The sequence below is a fragment of the Alexandromys fortis genome, unplaced genomic scaffold (assembly GCF_014885135.2).
Source record: "Alexandromys fortis isolate MF-2015 unplaced genomic scaffold, M_Fortis_MF-2015_v1.1 scaffold_5, whole genome shotgun sequence".
NCBI lineage: Eukaryota > Metazoa > Chordata > Mammalia > Rodentia > Cricetidae > Alexandromys > Alexandromys fortis.
Genome location: NW_026067924.1, coordinates 18629532 through 18653118, shown reverse-complemented (window position 1 = coordinate 18653118; position 23587 = coordinate 18629532). Strand labels below are relative to the sequence as shown.

General features: G+C 41.4%; 1 protein-coding gene across 1 annotated transcript; it reads right to left on the bottom strand.

Moving 5' to 3' along the window:
- Positions 1–852: 852 nt before the first annotated feature.
- On the bottom strand, positions 853–2258 carry LOC126501856 (probable G-protein coupled receptor 141). The gene has a single exon (XM_050142729.1). The coding sequence runs from the start codon at positions 2246–2248 to the stop codon at positions 1358–1360; it is 891 nt and encodes a 296-aa protein (XP_049998686.1). The 5' UTR covers positions 2249–2258; the 3' UTR covers positions 853–1357.
- Positions 2259–23587: the final 21329 nt, after the last annotated feature.

The window sequence follows — 23587 nt, the reverse complement described above, 5'->3', positions numbered from 1 at the left end:
TTGCTTTTAGAAGGAGGTAACTTCTGCCTTCCTACTGTGCCTTGATTACAATGAACCAAAATTGAGACCAAGCTTTTAATACATGGGCCTTTCAGGATATACTCCATTATCAAATCATAACAGCCCTGTCTTAAAATTAAATTCTAATAGATGCCACTGAATTAGAGAAACAAAGAACAAACACATTTGAGTCCTATATGTTAAGCACTCTCTTCTATCAAAGGACCCATGGAAAGGATTGTAAATATCTGACCCAAAGTTCAATGGTTATTAAACACAATTTTATTTCCTCCTATACACACACACACACACACACACACACACACACACACACCAGTTTCAAAATTAATTGTATTAACTACATCCACATATTAGCCACTAGAGCATTGTTTGATTATGGTATTAATTAAATACAGTCTTCAAGCATGCATTATTATAAGCAAAGTGCATGTCAATTTCTTTATTATTATTATTATTTATTAAAGATTTCTTCTCTTTCCCGAATGTCAATTTCTTTATGCTATAAGTGGAATCCAAGTTAGTTCTTTTGATTGCTTTTATTGACCATGGCAGACACAGGCTCTTGTTTAATTGTATGATAGTTCTCAGATTTGTAGGGTATCATAAAAAGCCTCAAAAGTTTGTACCCAAAGAGACTGTTGAAAATTCAGCCTATGTTCAGTTTCTTGATGCTTTTTCCAATGTCTTTTACTGGTATTGTATTAAAGGTAGACTGGGAGGTAACTTCTGCCTTCCTACTGTGCCTTGATTACAATGAACCACATCAATGTCCAGTGTCTTGGAAGAGTTTCCTTTAAGTCTCTTGATCACTCTATCCAAGCTAATGTTCCCCTCTGGAAACCAATATCAGCAGGAAATAGTAAGTTGAACAAATTAAGACTATTTTAGAGCCCTGTTTTTCTGTAGAGTCCCTATCTATGGAGTCTCTAGATCTTGTTGGACAGAAATTGGGAAAACAAATACATTCAGGGCAAAAATTGGTGGACTAAATGTCTCAGGAATACTTTTAAGAACCAACAGATATGCTTGACTGAAGTGAGTATTACATGAAATGGACAAAGGAAGGAATTGTGTGCTTGGTTGGTTTAAGGTTAATCAAACATATTCTGGGATATATTTGGAGCCTGTAAGCATTCTCAAAGGAAATGGGGATGACTAGGGGTTAACTAAGTCTCAGTAAGAAAACAATTTTGGCTAAGAGAAATCTAAAAATTTGGTCTTCAGGAACAGAGAGCTTGGAATTTTTTAAGATGATAACAGCACCTCACCTATTCAATTGGAGTGATTTTCAACATGATATTCCATAAAGCAATCACAAATAAAGGCATAGGAGGGTCTAATGGATGATGCCACCTATGAAACACAACATGTCCAGGCAGCAGAAGGCCGTTAAAGCAACACAAATTTCATTGTAAAGTATCAATTTAGAATTCTTTTCCTTTGGGTAATTTTGAATAAAATATACCCTGAAAGCATGGTGGGGTATGAAGCAGACAACGATGACTACCAGAAAGAAGAAACTCTTGATTTGAGCTCGGTAATCCTGATGGGCCCACATATCAGGCCAATAGTCTCTTATCAAACAAAGAATTACAGCGAGCTGTATCAGAAAGAGGGACAGAACTGTTGTCATCATAATGGCAATTATAGAGTAGTTTATGATGATGGTATCTGTGCAGTTGAGAGATCTATGAAACTCAAAACATCGTTGTTGTTGCTCTGTATAACTTGGATCTGTGCCATACTGTAAAAAAAATATTGGCAAAAAGATGAAGCTTGCTACCATCCAAATAATAATACTTAGAACCACGGCATGGAACTTTTGTAGCTGTTGCATTTGGAGTTTCTTAAAATAGATGAGCAACCGAAGTATGACAATGGCCACATAGAAAACAAAAGTAAAGTACATATGACCATATATGAGGCCACTAACCACTCGGCAGGCAAAAGACCCAAGCTTCCAGACTGCTGAGAGATAGTAGCTGAGGCGGAATGGCAGACTAATCAGGAGGAGGGAGTGCAGCACAATGATATTAATGATGATCGTGGCAATCGCTGATTGGCTATTCCTCTTGAACATCATATATGACATCATAACTGTTCCAATGGTGCCTCCAAATAAAACCACACTATAGACTGTTATCAGAACAATTCTGCAGAAGGCATTACAGTAGTCTTGGTCCGTGCTTGAGCCATTTGACATTATGGTTCCATTCATCACACCCATGGCTTGTCACGAAGAAACTGGATCATAAACTGTTAAATCAAAAGTTTTACAAAATTATGATTGACATATTGAAACTGTGAATCATGTACAAATATTCAACTTTTCAAACCTTGAGGACCCTTTAAAAACCTTGAGATCATACAAAAGAAGTACTGTTGGAGATTCCACTTAGTGATTCAAACAAACTAGAGACAATAGTGAGTCAACTTAAATAAGAAAGTTGAGTTTGTTTGAATGCAAAGTTCAGAGCTGTGCCCCTAGGTATTCTACAAACAGGTATGTTCATATACACATATGAGGACAAGGGGTAGCATGAGAGAGAAATCTCTACATAATTTGTAAATCTTAAGAGCCCCAAACGCCCTCAGTAACTGAAATCAATTGTATACCTGTGTGCTCACACTAGTGTGCATATAAACCTGTATGGCAGTCACTCAACATCAGTTGTCTTTCCCAATGACTCTCCACTTGAAATCTCAAGACAAGAGTTTCTCATGGTGCCTTGAACTTTTCGACTCAGATAGTCTGACTATCAGACCATCTGGAATCCGTCTGTCTCCACACCCTTCTCCCATCTCCCAGTGCCAGAATTACAGACAAATGCTTCCATGTCTAGCTTTTAGTCAGGCCCTGAAGATCCAGACTCAGGTCTTCCTGCTTGCAGTGAGACCCTCCCCAACCCACAAACTGAATGTCAAGGCAACATATTCATGTTAGACAACATATGATCAAATTCAGGGGAAGTTGGCATCAGTAGAAACGCAGTGCACATTCAGATCAGATTTAAAAACGCAACCCATCAATTTTCAGGCAAATGGATTAACAGCAGTTGTAGAGAAAACCCACGCAGATGGTGTCATTATCACACAAGGTGTGTCAGATGACATTTGAGATCATTTTCTGGGGGTAGTTTTGGGCAAGAAGCTCCTCAGCACATGCCGATCCCTGGATCTATTCTGATGTCTGCTTAAACCAGACCCTTCCACACAGCAGTGTGCTCGATTTTGGTGAAATGCTGTTGGAGGATGGTTTTCCCAGTTGTTAATCCAGTTCAAGTGTGAGGGTTGGAGGGGCAGATCGTGAAAGTGAGCGACAAACTTGAGGTGGCTTTCAGCCACCCAGCAAACGCATGCAGCTCTGGATTTAGAAGCTGAGAATGGGCCCTGAGCCACTGCAGCTTCAGGAGCTTTCGCTGTGGAAGGAGGAAGGCTGTGCTGGCTGCAGGAAATGGGTTCTCAGACACTCCGTGAGCTAGTTTGCTTCAGACAACTTTATGATTCTTTGTTTTAAAAAAAAATCCTAATTTTTAATATTAAACCATGAGGCAGTTTTAGTTATTGACTTCTACTGTCACCGTGGATAGCTATGATATTTAAAGGTGTCATTGCCTCAATATGCATTTAATAAACATCTCACTAACTAAGCGACCATAGTTCCTCAAGACCTCTACTCTAACATAAGACTCAGCTCTCCTGGCAGCTCCAGTTTCTTGCCGAGGCTCTGAAGCCTGACCTCATGTGCCTTCTGCCCCCCTGGCGAGAGGTAGAGTGGAATTTATTTATATCAGAATGATAAGTCATTCACATGCTATAAATCTAAACACTTAGGAGTTTTTCTGCACGTATGACATTTTTATTGGAGATAAGAGCTATTTTTTAATTTGTTTGAATCTATCACAATTGTTGTGCTTAGTAAACCTAAAAAACATTACAACTTCCATAACAATCTAAATATTTATAGACAAAATAAGCATTTTAATAAAGGACATACATTCAAAAGATGTAATATTTGCCTACTTTTATGTGAAACTATATTTTCTATGATCTTAAAATCAGCAAATATCATACTAATTTGGTGTCTAAACTTTGGTCTTTTTTAAATCTCAATATCTTATGATTTAAGTTTGAAACGAATTTAGTGTAGTTTTGAAATTTTATTTGAATTTTGAATTTATTTAAATTTTGAAATTAATTTGAAACTAAGCCTAAATCATGGCAAAGCCCCACAGTTTAAGTGTGCTGTCCTAAGGCAGAGGAGAGAGTTCGGGAAAAGACAAATAGCCCTGCCGTTAAGCAGTTGCTTTACAATGAGACAGGTATTTAAACTTCCCTCTAGCTGGAAAATGACTGAATGATGCCTCCCTTCAAGAATTAATTTGGATTGCATCCACGTAGGAAACGGAAATCAGGACTTTGCAGGAAAAGCCTCAGAAAGACATATCCAGCAAGTAGAACCTAGACAGAAAACAATCTCTGTGCATCCATGCATCTATGTGTTGATGTGCAGATGCATGTATGATAAGTCATGAAACTGGAAAGAAGAGCATGACAATAGACAAAGACTTCTTAAGAGAAAGGAAGAATAGAAAATATTACATTTTAAAAGGTGGCCAATTTGGGGGAAGGAAGACAGGTATGCAATGGCGAGCTGAGGAAATGGAGGTGGGGACAGTGGGGGAGGGGCGAATAAGAACATTGTAGGGCAATGGCGCATACGATTGAAAGTATAACGAAACACTACTTTGTGTGCTAACTTAAAAACTAATGAATGGGTAAATTAAAGAGCCTAGGAGATTTTCTGACATCTTATCATTTCCTCCTCTATAAAGTACTCAAAGATATGATACATGAGACTGGCCTGCCTTCTGTTATTTCTCAGAAACTTCCTACATTTTCTCTCAAAACTTTACATTGTGGCCACAACCCCATTATCTTTCAAAAGCCTGTAACCAATCCTGGGTAATTGTTTACTCATTAAAACCAAGCACCAAAACTAGATACTCCTACCCAAACCAAACATTGCCACCAAAAGTACTTGCCTGCTCCTTTCCAGTTGGGATTGATCCTGATGGAAAAGCCCGAGGCACTGTGGACACCTCATGTATGAGAGCAGGCAGTAAAGGCAGTTGCTGGAACCGAGACTACCCTAACACGGCAGTCAACAGACACATGAGCATGGTCATGAAGGAAGGAAATAGCTCGTCTTGCACTGTGGTCTCAAGAAGTCCAACAGCCAAGATATAGAGCCGTGATAAGCCATCTGAGCTCAAAGGGACATTTATCTCTGTCTACAGTGGGGCAGATTCAAAACTTCTTGGTGGAGAGGCTTTTGTTTTCACTACCAAAAATGACTTATTTGCAAAATTAAACTGAAAATGGTAGAGGGATCTTCAAACGCAGTTTCTCATCCTGCTTTTTTGTACCACCCCAAATGTTCTGTACTCAGAATGAGCAAGGCACAGGGACATACTTTCTGTAGCTTTCTCTCTGATGGTCTCCCTTCACGTTCCGTTGTTCACCGGCTCGCTTCTCCCAGGAAGGCTGCTGTGTAGAGCTGTGGTTCTCTTAAAGACTGGCCTTCTGCCACTGGAACTTCTACCGAGCGTTTGTGTCTCCCAAAGACCCCATCTTCTTGCAGGAGCTGACTCTCCTTCTGTCCTAACCTCACAGTCATCTTTAGCTGTTCTAAGACATCAAAGCATAAAGTAAAACAAGTGTGAATTTAATACCACAGGAAGAGAAAAGGAACCAACGCGCCTTCAACTGTCACAGCAGACATGCCCTAGTCATACCAATCGATGTTCAGCTACAGAATCTCAAAACAACTGAAACGTTATTAACTGCAAGGCAAGCTCACTATGGTCTCCTTTGGAGCATCAACGGAGACTATTTTCAAATTGTTACAGAAAAGATAAGCATCACCTGTACCGGTGCCGTCTGCTTTCAGTCATCTAACAGAGCTCAATACTTTGAAGATGTAAAAATAACAGAATCTACATGTAACAGACCCATCTGCTTAACTGCTTCAATAAAACTTTAAACAAAGGACAAAAATCTGACTCTTACGAAGAAACTAAAAATTTCACCAGCTCAACTTAGCTAGGGGAAAAAAATCACACAGAAACAATTTTCAACCGATTGTAAGCTTCTCTTTTTAAGTCAAATTAATTCATAACATACAAAATCTGGGTCACAGCCCAGGTTTGGATGTATTAATCTGACAGTCTTTATTTTTCAAATAAAATGCGTTTCTGGAATCTCTACACCAAAGCATGTTCCCATAGAAACGGTACTATGTTTAGAGGTTGCCTGTATGAGGAAGAAAAACTGGGAAATAGGTTCGATGCAACAAACAGCAGAGAATAAACATAAAACAACTGCACCTGAGAACCCTGCACCGCGCACCTATTGTTCACAGGGCTGGCGTGGAATTCTGCTCAATGTGCTTATGCTCTACCTCAGCAGGAGGGAGGCAGCCACCGTACACTGTCTCCACCCACAGCCAGAGTCCGTGCAGACACGATAGTTCTTTCAACAGAAACAACAAATCCCAAACACCAATCCCAAACAGATTAGAAGCAATTGACTTTGGGATAAGGTGATCTTATTTAACATAATAGTCAGTGAAACTCAAGAGCTGAGGACGTTATCACAAGCTGCAGAATTAGTTAGGGACAGATGAGGGAAACTATGGTTCTTGTTCCAAAATACTGCCCACTCCACAAGGATGCAGGTGTTAGGAGGGTTTCTGTCGGCCTAACAGTCAATTTGCTTTCCACTGTTTATTTTTTTTTTTTATCTTTTTTTTCTTTTTTTTTTCTTTTTACTCTTTTTTCTTTTTTTTTTCTTTTTTTTTCTTTTTTTTTAAAATATAAAATAAAAAATAAAAGTATTTATTTATACAATATTCTGTCTGTATCCTGCAGACCAGAAGAGGGCACCAGACCTCATTACAGATGGTTGTGAGCCACCATGTGGTTGCTGGGAATTGAACTCAGGACCTTTGGAAGAGCAGGCACTGCTCTTAACCGCTGAGCCATCTCTCCAGCCCCTCCACTGTTTATTTTTATACTAGAATTTACCTACATTTGCTACACAAAAGGAATGCTCTTTTGATATTTTAATACATATATATTATGTATTTTTTTCTTGGCCTTCACCAGGTTAACTTTTCTGATATCCTTTCTCTATTTTCATTGTCTCCTTCTTCCTTCTAAATAGTCCCCACTATTACTACACGCGTATGAATGCACACACATGCACATGCATGTGCACATGCGTGTACACACACACAGTTTATTAGAGAAAAGACAACATTTGCCTTTTTAAACCCAGTCTATGTCTCACAACATGATGATTTAGAACCCCATTCATTTCCTGCCACTGTTATAATTTTATCTTTATTTCCAAAACACTATTGTGCACATACATTTTCTTCATCATTCATCCGTTGGTACAGCCTCCTGGCCATTGTGAACACTGCAGCTGTAAACAGGGCAGTGCAAGCGTCTCTGCAGCATGATGGCTTGGATCCCTTCCAGTGTATGCTCAGAGTTGTATGTCTGGACTACATGGTAGTTCTACTTCTTGCTTCCTGAGGGACCTCCACATGGATTCCCATGGTGACTGCACCAGTGTCTAAGGGCTCTTGTCCCCTCAGCATCCTTGCTAACATTACTGCTGTTGTTTTCTTGAAGACTGTGGGAAGCCTTGATTTTGAAATGAAACTAATCTTTCAAACAGGAATACTTTTAAAATCCCCAAAACGCAAGGCTCCTGTTTTAAAGACTTACTTATTTTATGCCTATATGTGTGTATGTATATGCCCATAGAGGTGTGGATGTGTATGGAGAGAGCGTTGGATCCCCTGAAGCTGGAGTTACAGGTAGTTTGAAGTCACCTGACATGGGTGTTAGGAACTAAAGTCAGGTCCTCAGGAATTACAGTACCACCTCTTAACCACCAAGCCATCTCTCCAGCCCTCAAAACATTCTGTGGTTACTCTATCCTCACCTCCTGGGACAGAGTCTGACATCGACATCAATTACTAGCCTGCTGTTTTTCAGAGGACAAAGTCAATACATCCTCATCAGGTACACACAGGAAACAGATGTCTCTGGAGGAGCTGCTTTGTACCTGTCTGTGGAAGATGTCTTTTGAGATGTCCCTAGATGGGCTGTCTCTGCTCCTGAAAGAACGGGGTAGAAATTGCCCACCATTGTTACAGCTGCTAAACTGGTGCTGGGAAATGTCCTTGGGAAATTGGGAAAAAAAATCAGGAACTAATCCCTCTCAAGCATATTTACATTCTACATCATGAACGCCTGGGAAATGCCAAGGCTGGTGACCTGTGAGGTCATAAATGCCCAGAGACTAGGACACCCTGGATCCTGGATGCAGTGGAGGGGGCCTCTGAGTGTTGCCCATGCTGGCATCTGTGTTCTTAGCTTTTGTCCGTTTACTGCTCCCTAAGTGTATGTGCCCGGTCTGCTCTCCCCTTCTGGGGCTGTCACATGATCAGATTCCAGGACCAGGAGAAAGGGGAAAACTGTCTATACTAAACATGTGAACGAAAGCCAGAGCTGTTTGGGGAGCATTTACATTGCAATAGGTATTGAATGGATGGAAATGAGATGGTGATTTGATAATACTACCCAATTTTGTATAACGGGCAAGAGACATGACAACCATAGGTTTGACATCAAAGGAGTCTATTGGGAACAAATCTTCCATCAGTACTGCAGGCTAGCCGGGTATCTTTGCCTGGCAAAATGTTCTTTACAACTGACAGGAAAATAAGTATGTTTTTTAAATTTTATTTCTCTCTTGTGTATGGTGCATGCGTGTGTGACATGGGTACATATACAGTGTGAGCACAGATGTTCACAGTGTGAGCCTGGATTTCAAAGGACAACCTCTGCCGTTGGCCCTCAATCTCCACCTTCTCTGAGACAGGCTCTCTGTTATTGTCGTTAGCTACTGTGTATGGCAGGCCCATTGACCAAAAGACCTCAGGGCATCCTCATGTCTCTACTTCCCATATTGGCTGACACACGTTTTGGTAATTCAGACTCAGTTCTGCACATTTGTGTGACAACTGCTTTACCCACTGAACTATCGTCTCAGCCTAAGAAAATAATTCAAGTTGAGCAAGAAAGAGGTTTGAGACTAGACCCAAAGAAAAGCGCTGCTGAAAGAGATAAGGCTTCAGTTCACAGGATACCGTGTCACCCCTTGATATCTCTGCATGTCTTTATGCATCGCGTCCTTTGTGCCTCCCTCTCCGCACAAAGAGAGCTGGTTTTCCCTATTCTGCATATTAGCTTGTCCTTAGTCATTCCAGTCTCTGATGTTACTTCCTGGAGGACCCCCTCTCTGAGTTTTACAGTGTTGCAAGGCTGCTTGGGTCTCTGTCATACTCCACCTGCAGTTTTCTGATCTATTCATCATGGATATTACCCAACTTCTCCCTTCCTGAAATAGTCTAACTTCAGTCTCTCCGTGGGTTGGGCCTCTGGCATGTTGAAGTCTGAGTCAGTGTCAAAGTTTTGAGAATTAGAAATGGCTGGTTTATCTACAACACTCCAAAGACACATTTCCCAGGACCTTAAGCATACTGCTTCTTGTCTCCCAGTGCTCGAATGAGTACCTAGCATAGAGTTCCAACATGAATTCAAAAATTTAAACGAATGTTTAATATGTGCTCTTCTAAGAGTGGTTGAGGGATAATTTTTTTGTGGTGATTTCATAATTTCCCACTTCATTCTTACAACTTTTCTGGGGCTAGAGTTGAATGTGAGAGCTAGAGTTGTTCCAAACGAGGCTCCACCATATCAAAGTATAAAGAGAATATATTTTGATCATGTTGTTCCCTCCCTGAACTTTTCTTCCATCCTCCCCACATTCCTGCCCACCCAGCTTTCTGTTCCTAAATTCCTCATTTTACAGACAGCAACTATCAGCAGGAGGGCCAGCCTGAGTCAAGGCAACACAGAGGGCCTGGCTTTGAAGCTTGCATGTCCATCCTTTACCGACTCACACTGCTGCCTGAGGTACCAGTCTCAAAGCCACGATGGTAGATGGCTCCTCCACATTCCAAAAGATCTTTGCTTTTTTGGAGGCTACTCTACTATCTCTTAACATTTTGGAAGCACCCCAGAACGTGAACATTTGCAGTAAATAATGAGGAAGCATTTTGTTTAGCAGAGACGTCTATGGTTCTTTTTGATTTCAGATCCTTCACTGTTCTGTGAGAAGCACCTCTGTGCTAAAGGGCTCCAGTCTGATTTTGGCATATAAAAAGCAGCTCACCTCTTCACCTGACGGTATGACATGCTTAGTCTCCTTTCTTCTTTGTTCTTCTCTGTTATGAAAGGAAGATATTTCCTCAGAGCAGAACCATGGGAGAGTAATGCGCAATTTGGTTAACGCATGAGATGTAGCTCAGATCAAAAGATTAAACCCAACAGTTTCCCGAGATACTAACGATCTTAAGATTTTATATCTAGAGGGCGTTCAGTTGAGGTATGATTCACAATGTATCTGAATAATGCAGCAAGGGAGACGGGCGAAAGTCACAATGCCTTTTTAAGGGTATAATAATACTCAGAAGAGTCTAGAATGCAAGCATATGTGTCACTGCACTGCCTTAAAAATATCAACCTCCAAAAGAACACTTCTTGCCATTGATTGTGCTTATGAATCATCTGGGATCTTCATAAGATGGAGAGTCTGACTCAGCAGTTCTGGGTCCTGAGATCGTCTTTCTCTAACTCACACCCGAGAGGCATGTGAAATACTGACTGTTCCGTGGAGTACTACACCTGTGTAATGAGCGCCCTCACCATGCGTGCAGTAGCCATTTGCACACATACCTTTCGGACAATCGGGTGAAATATAACAATCCACTTCCTTAGTCATTCCAGCCACATTTAAGCGTTCTCTCAAAGAGAAAGCACATGTTTTTAAAGGTGTATTTATCTTTAGTTTTCTGTGTATGAGTGTTTTGTCTGAATATGTGCTGCTGCCTATGGGAACCAGAAGAAGGCACTGTTGCAGGGTATTTAAACCCACTGTGAAACCCCACGACTCTGTTAATAAAATCAACCTTGGATCAGGATGTGAAGCCAGCAACGGGTTGACAAGAATTAGCCATAGAGCATATGGAGGAGTCAGGAATATGAATAAAGAGACACACGGGAAGGAGTAGGGAAGCACTTGGGGTTTTATGGATTTTGGGGGGAGAAGGGTGGGATGGCTGGAGAGATGCTCTGTTGCCGGATCTCCAGCCCAAAAGAAAGGTCAGCTGCTTTCTTCTCGGTCTCTCTAAGCTAGCAGGTTTCCCCCCCAACATGACCCTGAGTCTTTATTGATAAATAGAATGATAGTGACTTAGTTAAAAACTACATTTGACGGCAGCAACTGAATCCATTCCTGTTTCCAGAAGTCTTTCCAGGCCCCAGCCTGAGCAGCAGGGCCCTGACTAGCAGGCCTCAGGCAACAGACAGTTGTTAAATATCAGTAGATTCAGGTGTAGTCACTAACCCAGTATAAAAACCAGCATCTTAAACACAACTTTTCAAGGATTTATTTATTTTTATTTCCTGTGTATGAGTGTTTTATCTGCGTACATGCACCATGTTGGTACTGGTGCCTATGGGAGCCAGAAGAAGGGACTGGATCCATTACAACAAAAGTTAACAGTGCTGATGAGCTGCGTTGTGGGTGCTGGGAACCAAACCTAGGTCCTCTGCAAGAGCAGCCAGGGCTCTTAACTGCTGAGTCATCCTTTCGGGATCCAAAGCACAATTTATTAAATAATCCCTAGTCTCAGTCATTTCCCTTCACCAACTTTGTGGCAAGTAGGGTCCGTAAAGATTTGACAAAGCATCCAAAGAAGAAGGAATTGCAAGACGAATGTAATCAGCACAGAGCATTTGCTGAGATAGAAGAAAATAAGTTAGTTTAAAAACTGTCCATTGACAATGGAGATGTGCTCAGGGCAAAAGAGTCATCGAAGCTAGAAAAATGTAGGCTTACACGAGGGATTTTAAGATTGAAGGTTTTTCCTTATTTATATGATAAAACTAAAAAAAAAAAAGCCATGGGGATTAGTGAGGGCTATCCAATCAAAACAGGCCCTACAGTGGTGACCTACTTTTTACATTGATAGTTCAAAGAACTCAAATACCCTTATCCATTAAGGATTCCATCTCCAATCCTGCAGATCCTGAGCTTTCGGAGAAATCTCACAGATCCTTCTAAGTAGAAAAATAATTACTGTGTTTTGATTACAACAGTGACTCCAGAACTCCGGGTTCTTTTTCAGGCTTCAGTTGACACGAAGAACAATTTCACTAATCGCATTTAACTCAAAATTTCACAGGTCCCTTTAAAAATAAGTTTTCTTTTCAAGGAAAGCTCAAACCCGATAGGATTTTGCCAGTCCAAACTGGACACCTTGTTCAGAGCCTTAGGAGCCTTCTTAATGAAGTGCATAGGCCAGTTTCCTTCTGAAGGAAATCAAAATCGCATCGTTTGTCCTTTTATTAGTAAATGGAAGGCACAGCAAAGCTTGCAGTCCTTGGTGATAAGCAGGATGGATCCCATTTTCCACTGCTGCAGCATGAAAGCCCACTCAAGAAAGCAGGCATCATCGCAGGGAGACAGTTTAATTTCCCCAGGGCAGTGTGCTGCCTCAGATACTCTTAGAACATTGCTTTCTCTATGGCTTTAAATTCCTACCAGACCATTGTGTCACCGTGTTATGCAATGGACAGTTTGACATGCCGCTTGAACTGGACTCTTGGGAGCAAGTGGGCCAACTGGAATTTGGGCTCAGATAGACACTGTGTGACTTTGCACACAATTTAGAATCTTTAAATCCTTTTATTTATTATTATTAATTATTATTGTTATTATTATTATTTATTAAAGATTTCTGTCTCCTCCCCGTCACCGCCTCCCATTTCCCTCCCTCTCCCCCAGTCAACTCCCTCTCTCTCCTCAGCCGGAAGAGCAGTCAGGGTTCCCTGCCCTGTGAGGAGTCCAAGGACCTCCCACCTCCTTCCAGGTGTAGTAAGGTGAGCATCCAAACAGCCTAGGCTCCCACACAGCTAGTACGTGCAGTAAGATCAAAACCCAGTGCCATTGTTCTTGGCTTCTCAGCAGTCCTCATTGTCCGCTATGTTCAGCGAGTCTGGTTTTATCCCATGCTTTTTTCAGACCCAGACCAGCTGGCATTGGTGAGTTCCCGATAGAACATCCCCATTGTCTCAGTGTGTGGGTGCACCCCTCATGGTCCTGAGTTCCTTGCTCGTGCTCTCTCTCCTTCTGCTCCTGATTTGGACCTTGGGGTTTCAGTCCGGTGCTCCAATGTGGGACTCTGTCTCTGTCTCCTTTCATCGCCTGATGAAGGCTAATATAGTCTTCATCAGGCGATAAATCCTTTTATTTTAAAAATAGAAAGTAAATAAATTTGTTTTCTGTGCTAAGGCTCCCCCACCCCACCCCAACACACCCCACAAAGGAAGAAACGTGAATCTGACAGGCATAGCAACCATGTCATGGTTTCTTAAGATGAGAGTGTGATATTGCCCTCACGCATTCTTTAAGCTTCCTTTAAGTGCACAGCTAGTGGTTGTTTTCCCTTAAGGAAAGAAGAAATATCCATATGACTCAATGCTGAGTCCCGTGGGGATGCCAGAGATATGTTTGGCTCAGAAGTAGGCATTAGAGAGAATGGAACAGGAAGCAGAGCCCGAGAAAATAGACTCCAAAAAAGAGATGCTTCAGGGAATGCTCCCACAGAGAGGCCACTAGGTAGAAGGTTGCAGGTTCACAGAGTGACAGGCCCAGAGAGGCTGGATCTGGGAAGAGGAAGGAAGCAGGTGGAAACAAGATGGTGGATGTAGGGAGGCAGGTCGAGGCGATGATTCTGGAAATGTGTTCATTCATGGCAAGCAAGTGAAAGAACAGGCAAAGGGTTAGGCAAAACTTCAGAGCTTTGACTCAAGTCACATGCGTGGCTGAGTGCATGACCCTTCCTTATCACGTGTGAAGAACACGTTTGATTAGATCATGTTACCATAATGTCAGAAGACAAGACCTGTTCTTTGGAAGCATCATCCTTCTAGGCTTTAGGGTACCACACAAAAGATCCTGAGAGATCTGTAAGGAACCTAAAAAAAGAAGTTGGCATTCTAGACTCCAGGGCAAAGTAGAAGCAGAGTCAGAGCTTGGCAGCTAAAAACCATTAACTCTGAAGTGAGCAAGATGTGTTTGTATCATACAGGTCCTACCTTCAATCCAGCCTGATTATGACCTAAGAATTATGGCAGGATGTGTAGACCTAAGAGACAGAAATAACCATGGAAAAGTCTAGGTTATGGAAATGCAGCATTGTTGGGAACTGTGAACCCCCAGATCTTGAATTTTTTGTAAACAACTTGTTTTCCCCTGATCTGAGTGCCTACAGCTGCTCTGAGCATGAGAGCCTCAGGAGCTCCTGATGGCAGGGGAGTGATTTCTGGTGCATTTGGCCGGGGCATGGCTATCCCTATATAAGCTGCCCTTGGACACAATAAAGGGGGCATTCTTGGGGCATTTTGGCATCAAAGATGACCTGTGTCTCTGTCTGTGAGTCTTTGTGTGTTTCAATCTCCAGCCCCTTGCCCGATTCACGAATTGTATGGTGGCCCATAGAGGAGACAGGGTGTGGTATGCCACACAAGATGGGGATAATAGCTAGGCAATTAGTATTTATAACCAAGAGATGTCTTCATGTAACAACATGAATCCTATGAATAAGGTTATTCTATATAACCAGAGGGAACACAAGGATGGCAGAACTCAGGGTTACTTGTCCTGTAATCCTGTTCAGTTTGCTTTTTTAAGACCAGGAAGAAAATGGGGAAGGAAGGGTAAAGAATGGGGCTGGAGAGGTGGTTTGGTAGTTAACAGTGCTTGCTGCTCTTTCAGAGGATTCGGGTTCCGTTTTCTGCACCAACATGCAGCTCACAAACTTCCTGTAGCTTCAGTTATAGGGAAATGCGATGTTCTCTTCCAGACTTCCTGGGCACTAGACATTCATGTGGTATATAAACAGACATGCAGGCAAACACTCACATGTAGAAAAATAAATAATTCTGTAAAAAGAATCAAAAAAGGAAGAGGAAAGGATGGACTAAGTTGATTTCTTGACTAACGTTGATTTTTCTCCCCACATGTGTGTACGTGTGTGTCAGGTAGCTCATTTTACACAAGAGACAAACAGGTGAGAGCTGCAGCATTGATTGCTGTGTGGGCTGATGAAGAATGTGACACATATCCCCTATGCCGGAGCTTCCTCAGAAACCCTAGGGAGAATCACGGACTCTAGACTGAGAATGTGTCACAAAGCATATACAAAATTGGACAAATAATTTCATGAGCCCCAAGGGCTCCCGAGATTAAAGACAGCAAACTATTCTGCCAGAGTGACTCTGCCTGTTTGCCGGTTCCCCGGGTTGTGTATATGCACATCTGCCCTTCACTGCTCAGAAAGCCTTAGCATCAAGGCTTCCATAGTGGAAGAGTGACACCAGCCCACTCACTCAACCTGCCCTGCCTACAAGATATGCTGGGCCAATGGTGGCTCAGAACTTAGAGGAGTGGCCAACCACTGGTCTAATAACTGGTCTAACTTGAGGTTCATACCATGAGAAGGAGTCCATGCTCGACATTGCTTGGATAACCAGGAACTGGAATCTGGATGTCCCAGAAACCTAGGGTAGAACCAAACATGACTATCAAAAACAAAAGCAAAAGCAAACGAATCAGTGAAATGATTCCCAATGAGATACTGCTTTATTCCTAATGATATGCTAATACATTGATGCCTAGCTCAGTCATCACACAGAGGCTTCCCTGTCAGCTAATGAGAGCAGACACAGAAACCCACAGTTAATACTAGGTGGAGCTTGGGGAACGCCAAAGAAAAGGGAAAGTAAGAATTGTAGGAGCCAGGGGGGTTGATGACACCAGTAGAACATAGCCTATAGAATCAACTAAGTAGCACTCATAGGGGTTTACACAGACTCAAGCAGCAGTCAGGGAGCCTGTGTGGGTCTGTGCTAGGTCCTTTGCATGCATGCTGTGCTTGTTAGCTTGAGGTTTTCATTCAACTCCTAACAGTGGGATTTGGAGTGTCTCTGACTCGTTTGTCTGCTCTTGTGACCCTTTTCCTTCTCCAGTATTGTGTTGTCCAGCTTTGATGCAATATATGCCTAGCCTTAGTGAATCTTGTTATGCCATGTTCAGTGATATCCCTGGAAGGCCTGATCGTTTAGGAAAACAAAGAAGCAAAGGATATGTGGGAGAGAGGAGGTGGGGGCAACTGGGAAAAGTGGAAGGATGGGAGACTGCAGTATGAGAGATGAATAAATAAAAAGAAAGAGAAAGGAAGGCGAGAAGGAAAGAAGGAAGGAAGGGTGGAAGGAAGGGTGGAAAGATGGAAGGAGGGACAAAAGGAACGAGGAAAGGAAGGAAGGAGGAAAGTCAGGAAACCTTGCCACCTAAACAGGACAAGTTTTTGGTTATACTACCAAAGTCCTTTTTTAACAGTGGTTTTTAATTTCAGACACAGTTTTAAAAAATAGAAATTTGAGTATAGTAGGGGATATCTTTTTCTCAAAACAGTTAATAGGGAGTTCAAATCTAACCCTGTGCTTGAGTTCTACTGTGTCCCTCATTAAAGCTTGGTCTTCAGTGACATGAATCTCAAAGGATACATAGTGGAGCCCTCCTCCAGATCCTGCGGATGAAGTGAGGACAGGGGCTTAGTTCCTCCTCCCAAGAGAAGCAGAATCTTAGGAGGGGCCATGAGGTGTTGAAGCTGAACATCAGCTGATCTCAGCTCACAATCCTCTGTTACTCAGCAAACCTCAGGTCTTGCCAAGAAAAACTGGATTTTTATTTTCTAGGTCGTTTCTGCTTCCTGTGCTGCAGATTTTCTTTCCATTAGTAACAAGTGATTTTCTCCCACAGCGGTGCGGAGTCCGGGCACTTCCAGCAAACACTCAGCTTCTGGCTATACGCTCAGACCAGTCCCTCAACTGCTCTGACCTCTACTTGAAACACCTGAAGTAGGTGAATAGTAAAAAGTACAAAGAAAAAGAAAAAGAATTGTCTTAATTTCATACAATTCTGTATTCAAATTAGCACCCCCACACCATTGCCTGTACCACAGCTGCCTTCTCACTCAAGCTTAGAGAAGCGTTATAATCCTCAAGAAGGGCATCCAGGCAGACAGTGCCTTTCCAGTGTCCTCAAGATGAACTTTTCTTTGAGTTATCAACTATTGTCAGAACCAACACTCATTATTATCAATATCTTCATCCCCCTGAATTATCTTTTTTTATCATCCTGTGCCTTCCTGTGAATATAAAACCCCATACTTAGCAATGATTCTGGGCTACACAAGATGAAGATGAACGTTTTTCTGCTGTCTTGGGTAGCTGATGGAATCGCCAAGACTTGTAACAGGGTGAGAAGTATGACCTTTCCTGTCCTGAAGACCTGACTAGGGATATGTGGACCTCTCTGTTGTTTTACATTTAGAGTTGTGTACCTAGATATCTTATTACTTTTAAATTTTAATCAGATTCACTGAGAGAGAAAGACTGTCTAAATAAAATACCTTCAATGTTTTTGTTAAATTATTAAAGCAAGAACAGAGTTCATTAAGACCTATAACATTTTTTCAGATAAATGCTCTATTGAACTAACTCAAAAAGTCAAAAGGAGTGATTATACTCTCTTGAAAAATTATAGGATTTCTTTGGGAAAATGGTTTATCCTCTTTGAAAGAACAATCTTAAAATCTTCCCTAAGAGACAGGGAAAATTTATTATCAAAAAGAGCTTCCTAAGGGAACCTAAGCATCATAGCTTTATCTGAATAAGTGCTGAGCTGTTAACTGAAGCATATGAATATTCATACGCTAATGCTAACGGTTCACCCGTCTAAAATTTTCTATCACCGCATCTTACTGTAGCTGCAAAAGCAAGTAGTTAGCACTTCTGCCTAATCCATCCATTCTCCACCTCACAGATCCTCTATAGAGCCATCCAGACCTGTAGAATACGAGCATTGCTTTCCCCTTTACAGATACTGATGTGGGAGTGTCATATATCAATCTGTTGATTTCATTGCTTAAACAATAAAGAAACTCCTTGGCCCTGATAGGTTAAAACATAGGTGGGAGGAGTAAACAGAATAGGATGCTGGGAGGAAGAGGAAGTGAGGTCAGACTCTGCTCTGCTTCCAGAGAGACTTGACAGCTCTGCTCTCTGGAGCAGAGACGCCAGGCTCCGCTCTCCCAGGCAGCTCTGACCCAGGATGGACGTAGGCTAGAATCTTCCTGGTAAACGCACCTTAGGGTGTTTACACACATTATTAGAAATGGGCTAGTCCAGGTGCGAGAGTTAGCTGAGAAGAGGCTAGATATAATGGGCAAGCAGTGTTTAAAAGAATACAATTTATGTGCTGTTATTTCGGGCATGAGCTAGCAGGCTGCTGGGGTGCTGGGGACACAGCCCCGCCTCCACTCTTATTTCAACAAGATACTACCCAGACTCGATCAGCACTGACTTCCTTTGATAAACTAGTATTTCTGACTTGTAATGAATTTTCATGATGAAACTGGAAGTTGAATGCTTTAAGCTACTGTTTTGAAGAATCGGTTAAAGTTTGGAGAAATATATAAACTGGCCAGCAATTGAGATTTATAAATGGCTGACAGAGGATCTAAAACAGAGTCACCCTTTTGTCCACCCATTCAGTCCTTCAATGTGCTTTTACTGAATACCACCAAGGTCTTTATAGTAATAACCATTGACGTTTAAAATTACAAAAGCTTTCCTTGGTGATATTTTAATTGCCGTGAAGGAAATAGAATAAAATAAGTGAGTAGGGGATTAGATTATACAGCATGGGAAAGACAGAAAAGTAGCAGAAAGGTTAAGGAGCTACAGCTTTCGAGAGAGAAATTAGTGCTTTTGTGGACATGACACTGGAGCAGATGTGGATAGTGTGAAGGAGCCAGCCAGCCAAGAAAGTGCACACCATCAGAGCAAAAGCAAATACAAAGCTTCCAATACCAAACAAACGAAAGAACAAAAATAACAGAATAGGATGCAGTGACGGTCAGGGAAGAATGAGATGGAACATTAGTAAATTTTCAGTGGATACTAGCAAGGTTTCATTTATGCTTTTAAAAAATAAATGACCCTTTCCAGAGGAATTTCAACCATCAAAATTGGCAGAAGGAAAGTTGTCCTGTTGGCCCACACAGGCAGTAGCGGTAAACTTGGTGAGGGTCATGATTCAAAGGCAGAGTCAGTGTTGGCAAGTAGAATATGTCTAGGGGTAAAACAAAGAGGCTGTTGGAGGTACCTGTTACATCTTAGCTGCAGATTCACTCCTGTTCTGCAGTGAAGCAGCAACATCTCTCCCCTGTGTAAGCAGAGACTGGGCATTGTTTCCCAGCTGCCCAGACCTGAATAATCACACAGAAACCGTATTAATTACAACACTGCTTGGCCACCAGTTTAGGTGTATTCCTACCTAGCTTTTATACCTGAAAGTAACCCATTTCTGTTCATCTATGTATCATCACAAGGCTGTGGCCTATTGGTAAGGTGCTAGCATCTTTTTCATGGTGTCTGTCTGGCTCTGCCTTCTTTCTCCCCAACATTCAGTTTAGTTTTTATGCCTAGCTCTATTCTGCCCTGCCATAGGCCAAAGCAGCTTCTTTACTAACCAATGGTAATAAAACATATGCACAGCATACAGAGGGGAATCCCACATCACCCCTGTCAATAGGTGTGGTCCTAAACTTAGCATCTCCTCCACAAGATGTTGATGAGGAACAGGCTGCTTCCCCGCTCTTTACTTGGTCCTCACAGCAACCTCCTGTAATCATCAACAGCACATCTGTGGGCAGCTGTCCCTGCAGCTCAGTGCATAGCTCCCTAAGATGTCCAAAGTCCTGGACGGATTCCCAGCATAGTCTCAGGTCCACTTTATCCCCTGGAACATGCTGTCATGACACCACTTTATGACTTTCTAGAGAGTTCTATCAACACATCAGCACCGAGAAATAATATTTTCCTTATCCGGTGGGTGTTGCAGAGACCCTCTGCTCACTCTTTCAACTGAGGTCTTAGTTTCAGTCCATGGTGGTGGTGGTGATGGGAGTGGCAGGCCTTAGACAGATTCGTTTCCTATTACATTCTCTAACACACACTTGAAAACGGTGAGCATATTGTCTATTTGCTGTAATCTTTAGTATTTTACTTCTCAGTAGCTAATTTCCTTATCACTCTAGTCTTCTACTATTCCTAATGGCATTGTATTAAATTTTCCCTGGGGAAGTACATAAGGTCTCCATTTCATGGGTGGAATTTGATGGATACAAAGATCATTAAGAATAGTTTCTTGGTATTTGGTCTGAGCAAATTGGTAAAATGTGGTGCCAATTTCTGAGATGAGCAAGGCAGAGGAGAGAAGAAATCATGTGTTCTGCCCTGGTTACTAGACTGAAACCGCCTATGATTATAAGTGGTGGTTTCAAGTTGCCTGTTCTGTGTTTGTGACTAGAATTCAGGAAAGAGGACAAAGCAAGAACTTTAATGTGGAGAAATCAGTATGTGAAGGATATATATATATATATATATATATATATATATATATCCATTAACATTTATAGCCATGGTTGCATGATAACTCTTCCGGAAGTGGCAGGAAGATCACAGAGTAGTGAGTCCTGTGTCACTCTAAACTTAAAGCTTTAAAGACAGGATAGAAATTGAAATGAACTAACATAGGTAGTACAAGAAAAAAATAAGAACAAGAGCTTCTAAGAACTGAAGGAAGTATTTCAGTGAAAGAGACCAATTATTTTATCATTGCTTTATTTGAAACTAAGAGGAAGACTCATAGTTAACCACCAGATATGTAAAGTGATGTCATCAAAAACATCGACAAATCCTATCATGGAGTAGAGTGTCCAAACAACTGTGAAACTGGGTCAAAGAACTGATGGGTGACGAGGAGCTAGACATAGAAGGCACACAGAATTTTTGAAAACTTTTATTAAACAAAGCTTATGGAAGAAGCAGAGCAGTGAGCCTACATTAAGTGTAGGGAGTAGCTGAATGCCCCGAGTTACTTACTGCAGCATCTTTTGTACACATGCTGAAATTGGAAAATGTGGAGGGGGTGGTAAAATGCTGCTCCAGGGGACCTATAAGAAGCACTGGGGATGATGAAACAATGGAGGTGTTGGGATGACGTTCATAATTTCGTGGTTTCATATTTTAAAGCATGCTTACTCTAAAAGAATGATTTACGTTGGTCTTTTGGAGCTGTGCCTTACATTTAAGGATATAAAAGATCGTATTTATTGAAAGTATCATAGTAGAGTGATCCATTTGCATCATGCACCATAGCTGTTTGATGACTTGCATCTAACCTAATTAATCTGAAACAAAAGTGTGAACGCTGCATTTCCAGTAGCTCTGCTCCTTGCCAAGTGAGACGTTGTTCAGAACAGGCCCTTCTGTGCCCCCACCCACAGCACAGTTCAAGTTGAGCACATTTTCACCCCGTCAGGCCTTTCAAAGAACATTCAGACATTCCATGCCAGCTGGAACAAGTCACACTTTGACAAGCATCACAGTTTTAATCTTTTAATATTGACAAGAGGCAGGTTTATTTTTTAAAATGGGATACATCCCAAGTTGATTATTTCAAAGCAGTTCAGCGTATGCTCCATTTTTTTAATGTTTACAATGATATTCAACCTCAAACACCATTAGCAGGTTTTTTTTTGAAGCAGTATGTCAGCTGGGATAATGTTTTGCCAACAGCAAGAGCAGAACCAGGCAGGCTCTTTTTATCTCCACTGAATCCTAAGATTGATTAAAGGGTATCAAGGTCAAAGACTTCTTTTCTAACTAACTGACTGACATTGTCAACACAATTATCTCTCTGTGGTTCTTTCCACAACCACCATCTCACGGGTCACATGACTATATTGTCACAATTATTTTTTTTATTATATTTCTACAATGGTGTGATTCAAATACAGTGACTTATAAAAATACATCATACAATATGGCATTCAATGCATTTCACATTAAGAAAGAATCACTGCATGGTTATTGTATTTCTCAATACTCTCAATAGATAAACGAAACTCTCCCTATGGATAAGCACCTCTCATCTGCAGATCCATATGCTACTTGGAAGTCCATTGTCATTGGGCAGAGGAGGCTTGTACACGAGGACCAAACAGCTTCCCAACCCCTGAGTCATTGTAGATGCACAGAGCTGTCCACTGAACACAACACATCAATAACCTTAAACAAGAGGCCGCAGGCCAGGGAGAGCTTTCTACAGTCCTGGCTGCTGACACCAATGACTGTCAGTTAGCTTCCTGCCTTGATAAGAAGTTGCCAAGTAGCAACTGAGAAGCATGCCAACGGGGACAAAAAGCAGTGGGTACTGAATCATGTGAACTACCCGAATTGTAAAGGAAAGCACTATACAAAGAATTCTCTGTGATAGACAGAAATAGTGGGCAAGACTGGTTAGTTTTGAACTATTCATAAAATTCCAAATACATGTTTCTTATAGAATAGAAGATTAAGGCCAAAATTATGTCAGTAGTTTACAATAAAATTTGAGATGGTAAAAGAGGTCAATGCTATGAAACTAAACATGTAAAAAAATTTCCGAAAGTTAAGATTTTGATGATGGTTCCAAAATGAGAGATGATTCAGAAGATGCTTCTCTGAATCCTTGCTGATTCTTACTGATTTAGACAAGGAAATATCAGCACGGATGTTAACATCCATGAAACATCAGTTAGGAGTGGGAGGGTCCAGAAGACAAGCATGAGAGGTGGAACCCTAGGGAGATGGTTTCCAGCTGCAAGAATTGTGGAAGAACTGCTCTCCCAGACTTGATGCTTACTGCATCCTACTTTAAACAAAATGTGGATTTGCCAGCCCTTTGACTCTTCAAAGATGACTGGTGAGGGAGGAGAAATGGCTTGATGCTCTTGGAGATCTGAGTGTTGAAGAAGCAATGTTTCTGGGGTAATTTTTTGTGAGATCATGAGAAACATACCCCCAAAATATCCTCGTGAGCATATGTGCACACACAATTTACCTGTTTGCAGAGCTTGAAGCAATATTTTTCATCAAAACCTGACAGGTATTAATTTCCCCCACCTTCCACTGAAACCCTTCATTTCTTGGACTGTACACTGTGAAAGAACATAGTTAATTCTTTTCTAATTATTTTCCATGTTCCACTTTCATGGATTTGCTGGCATTTTTTCCTCTACCTTTAAATTTTAAAACATGTTCAGATATAAAACTGCTTCCGTTTGCTTGCCTTGTGCTCAAAAAACCCTTCTAGGGAGACTGTAGTCTTTGTGCCGATGTACTCTGGATATTCCTTTATTGTGTCTGTGCTTTTAACTTTCTCCATGTGTTCAGTACTTACATGT

Coding starts and splice junctions, on each gene's coding strand:
- LOC126501856 (XM_050142729.1), bottom strand. CDS start 2,248: ATGGGTGTGATGAATGGAACCATAATGTCAAATGGCTCAAGCACGGAC.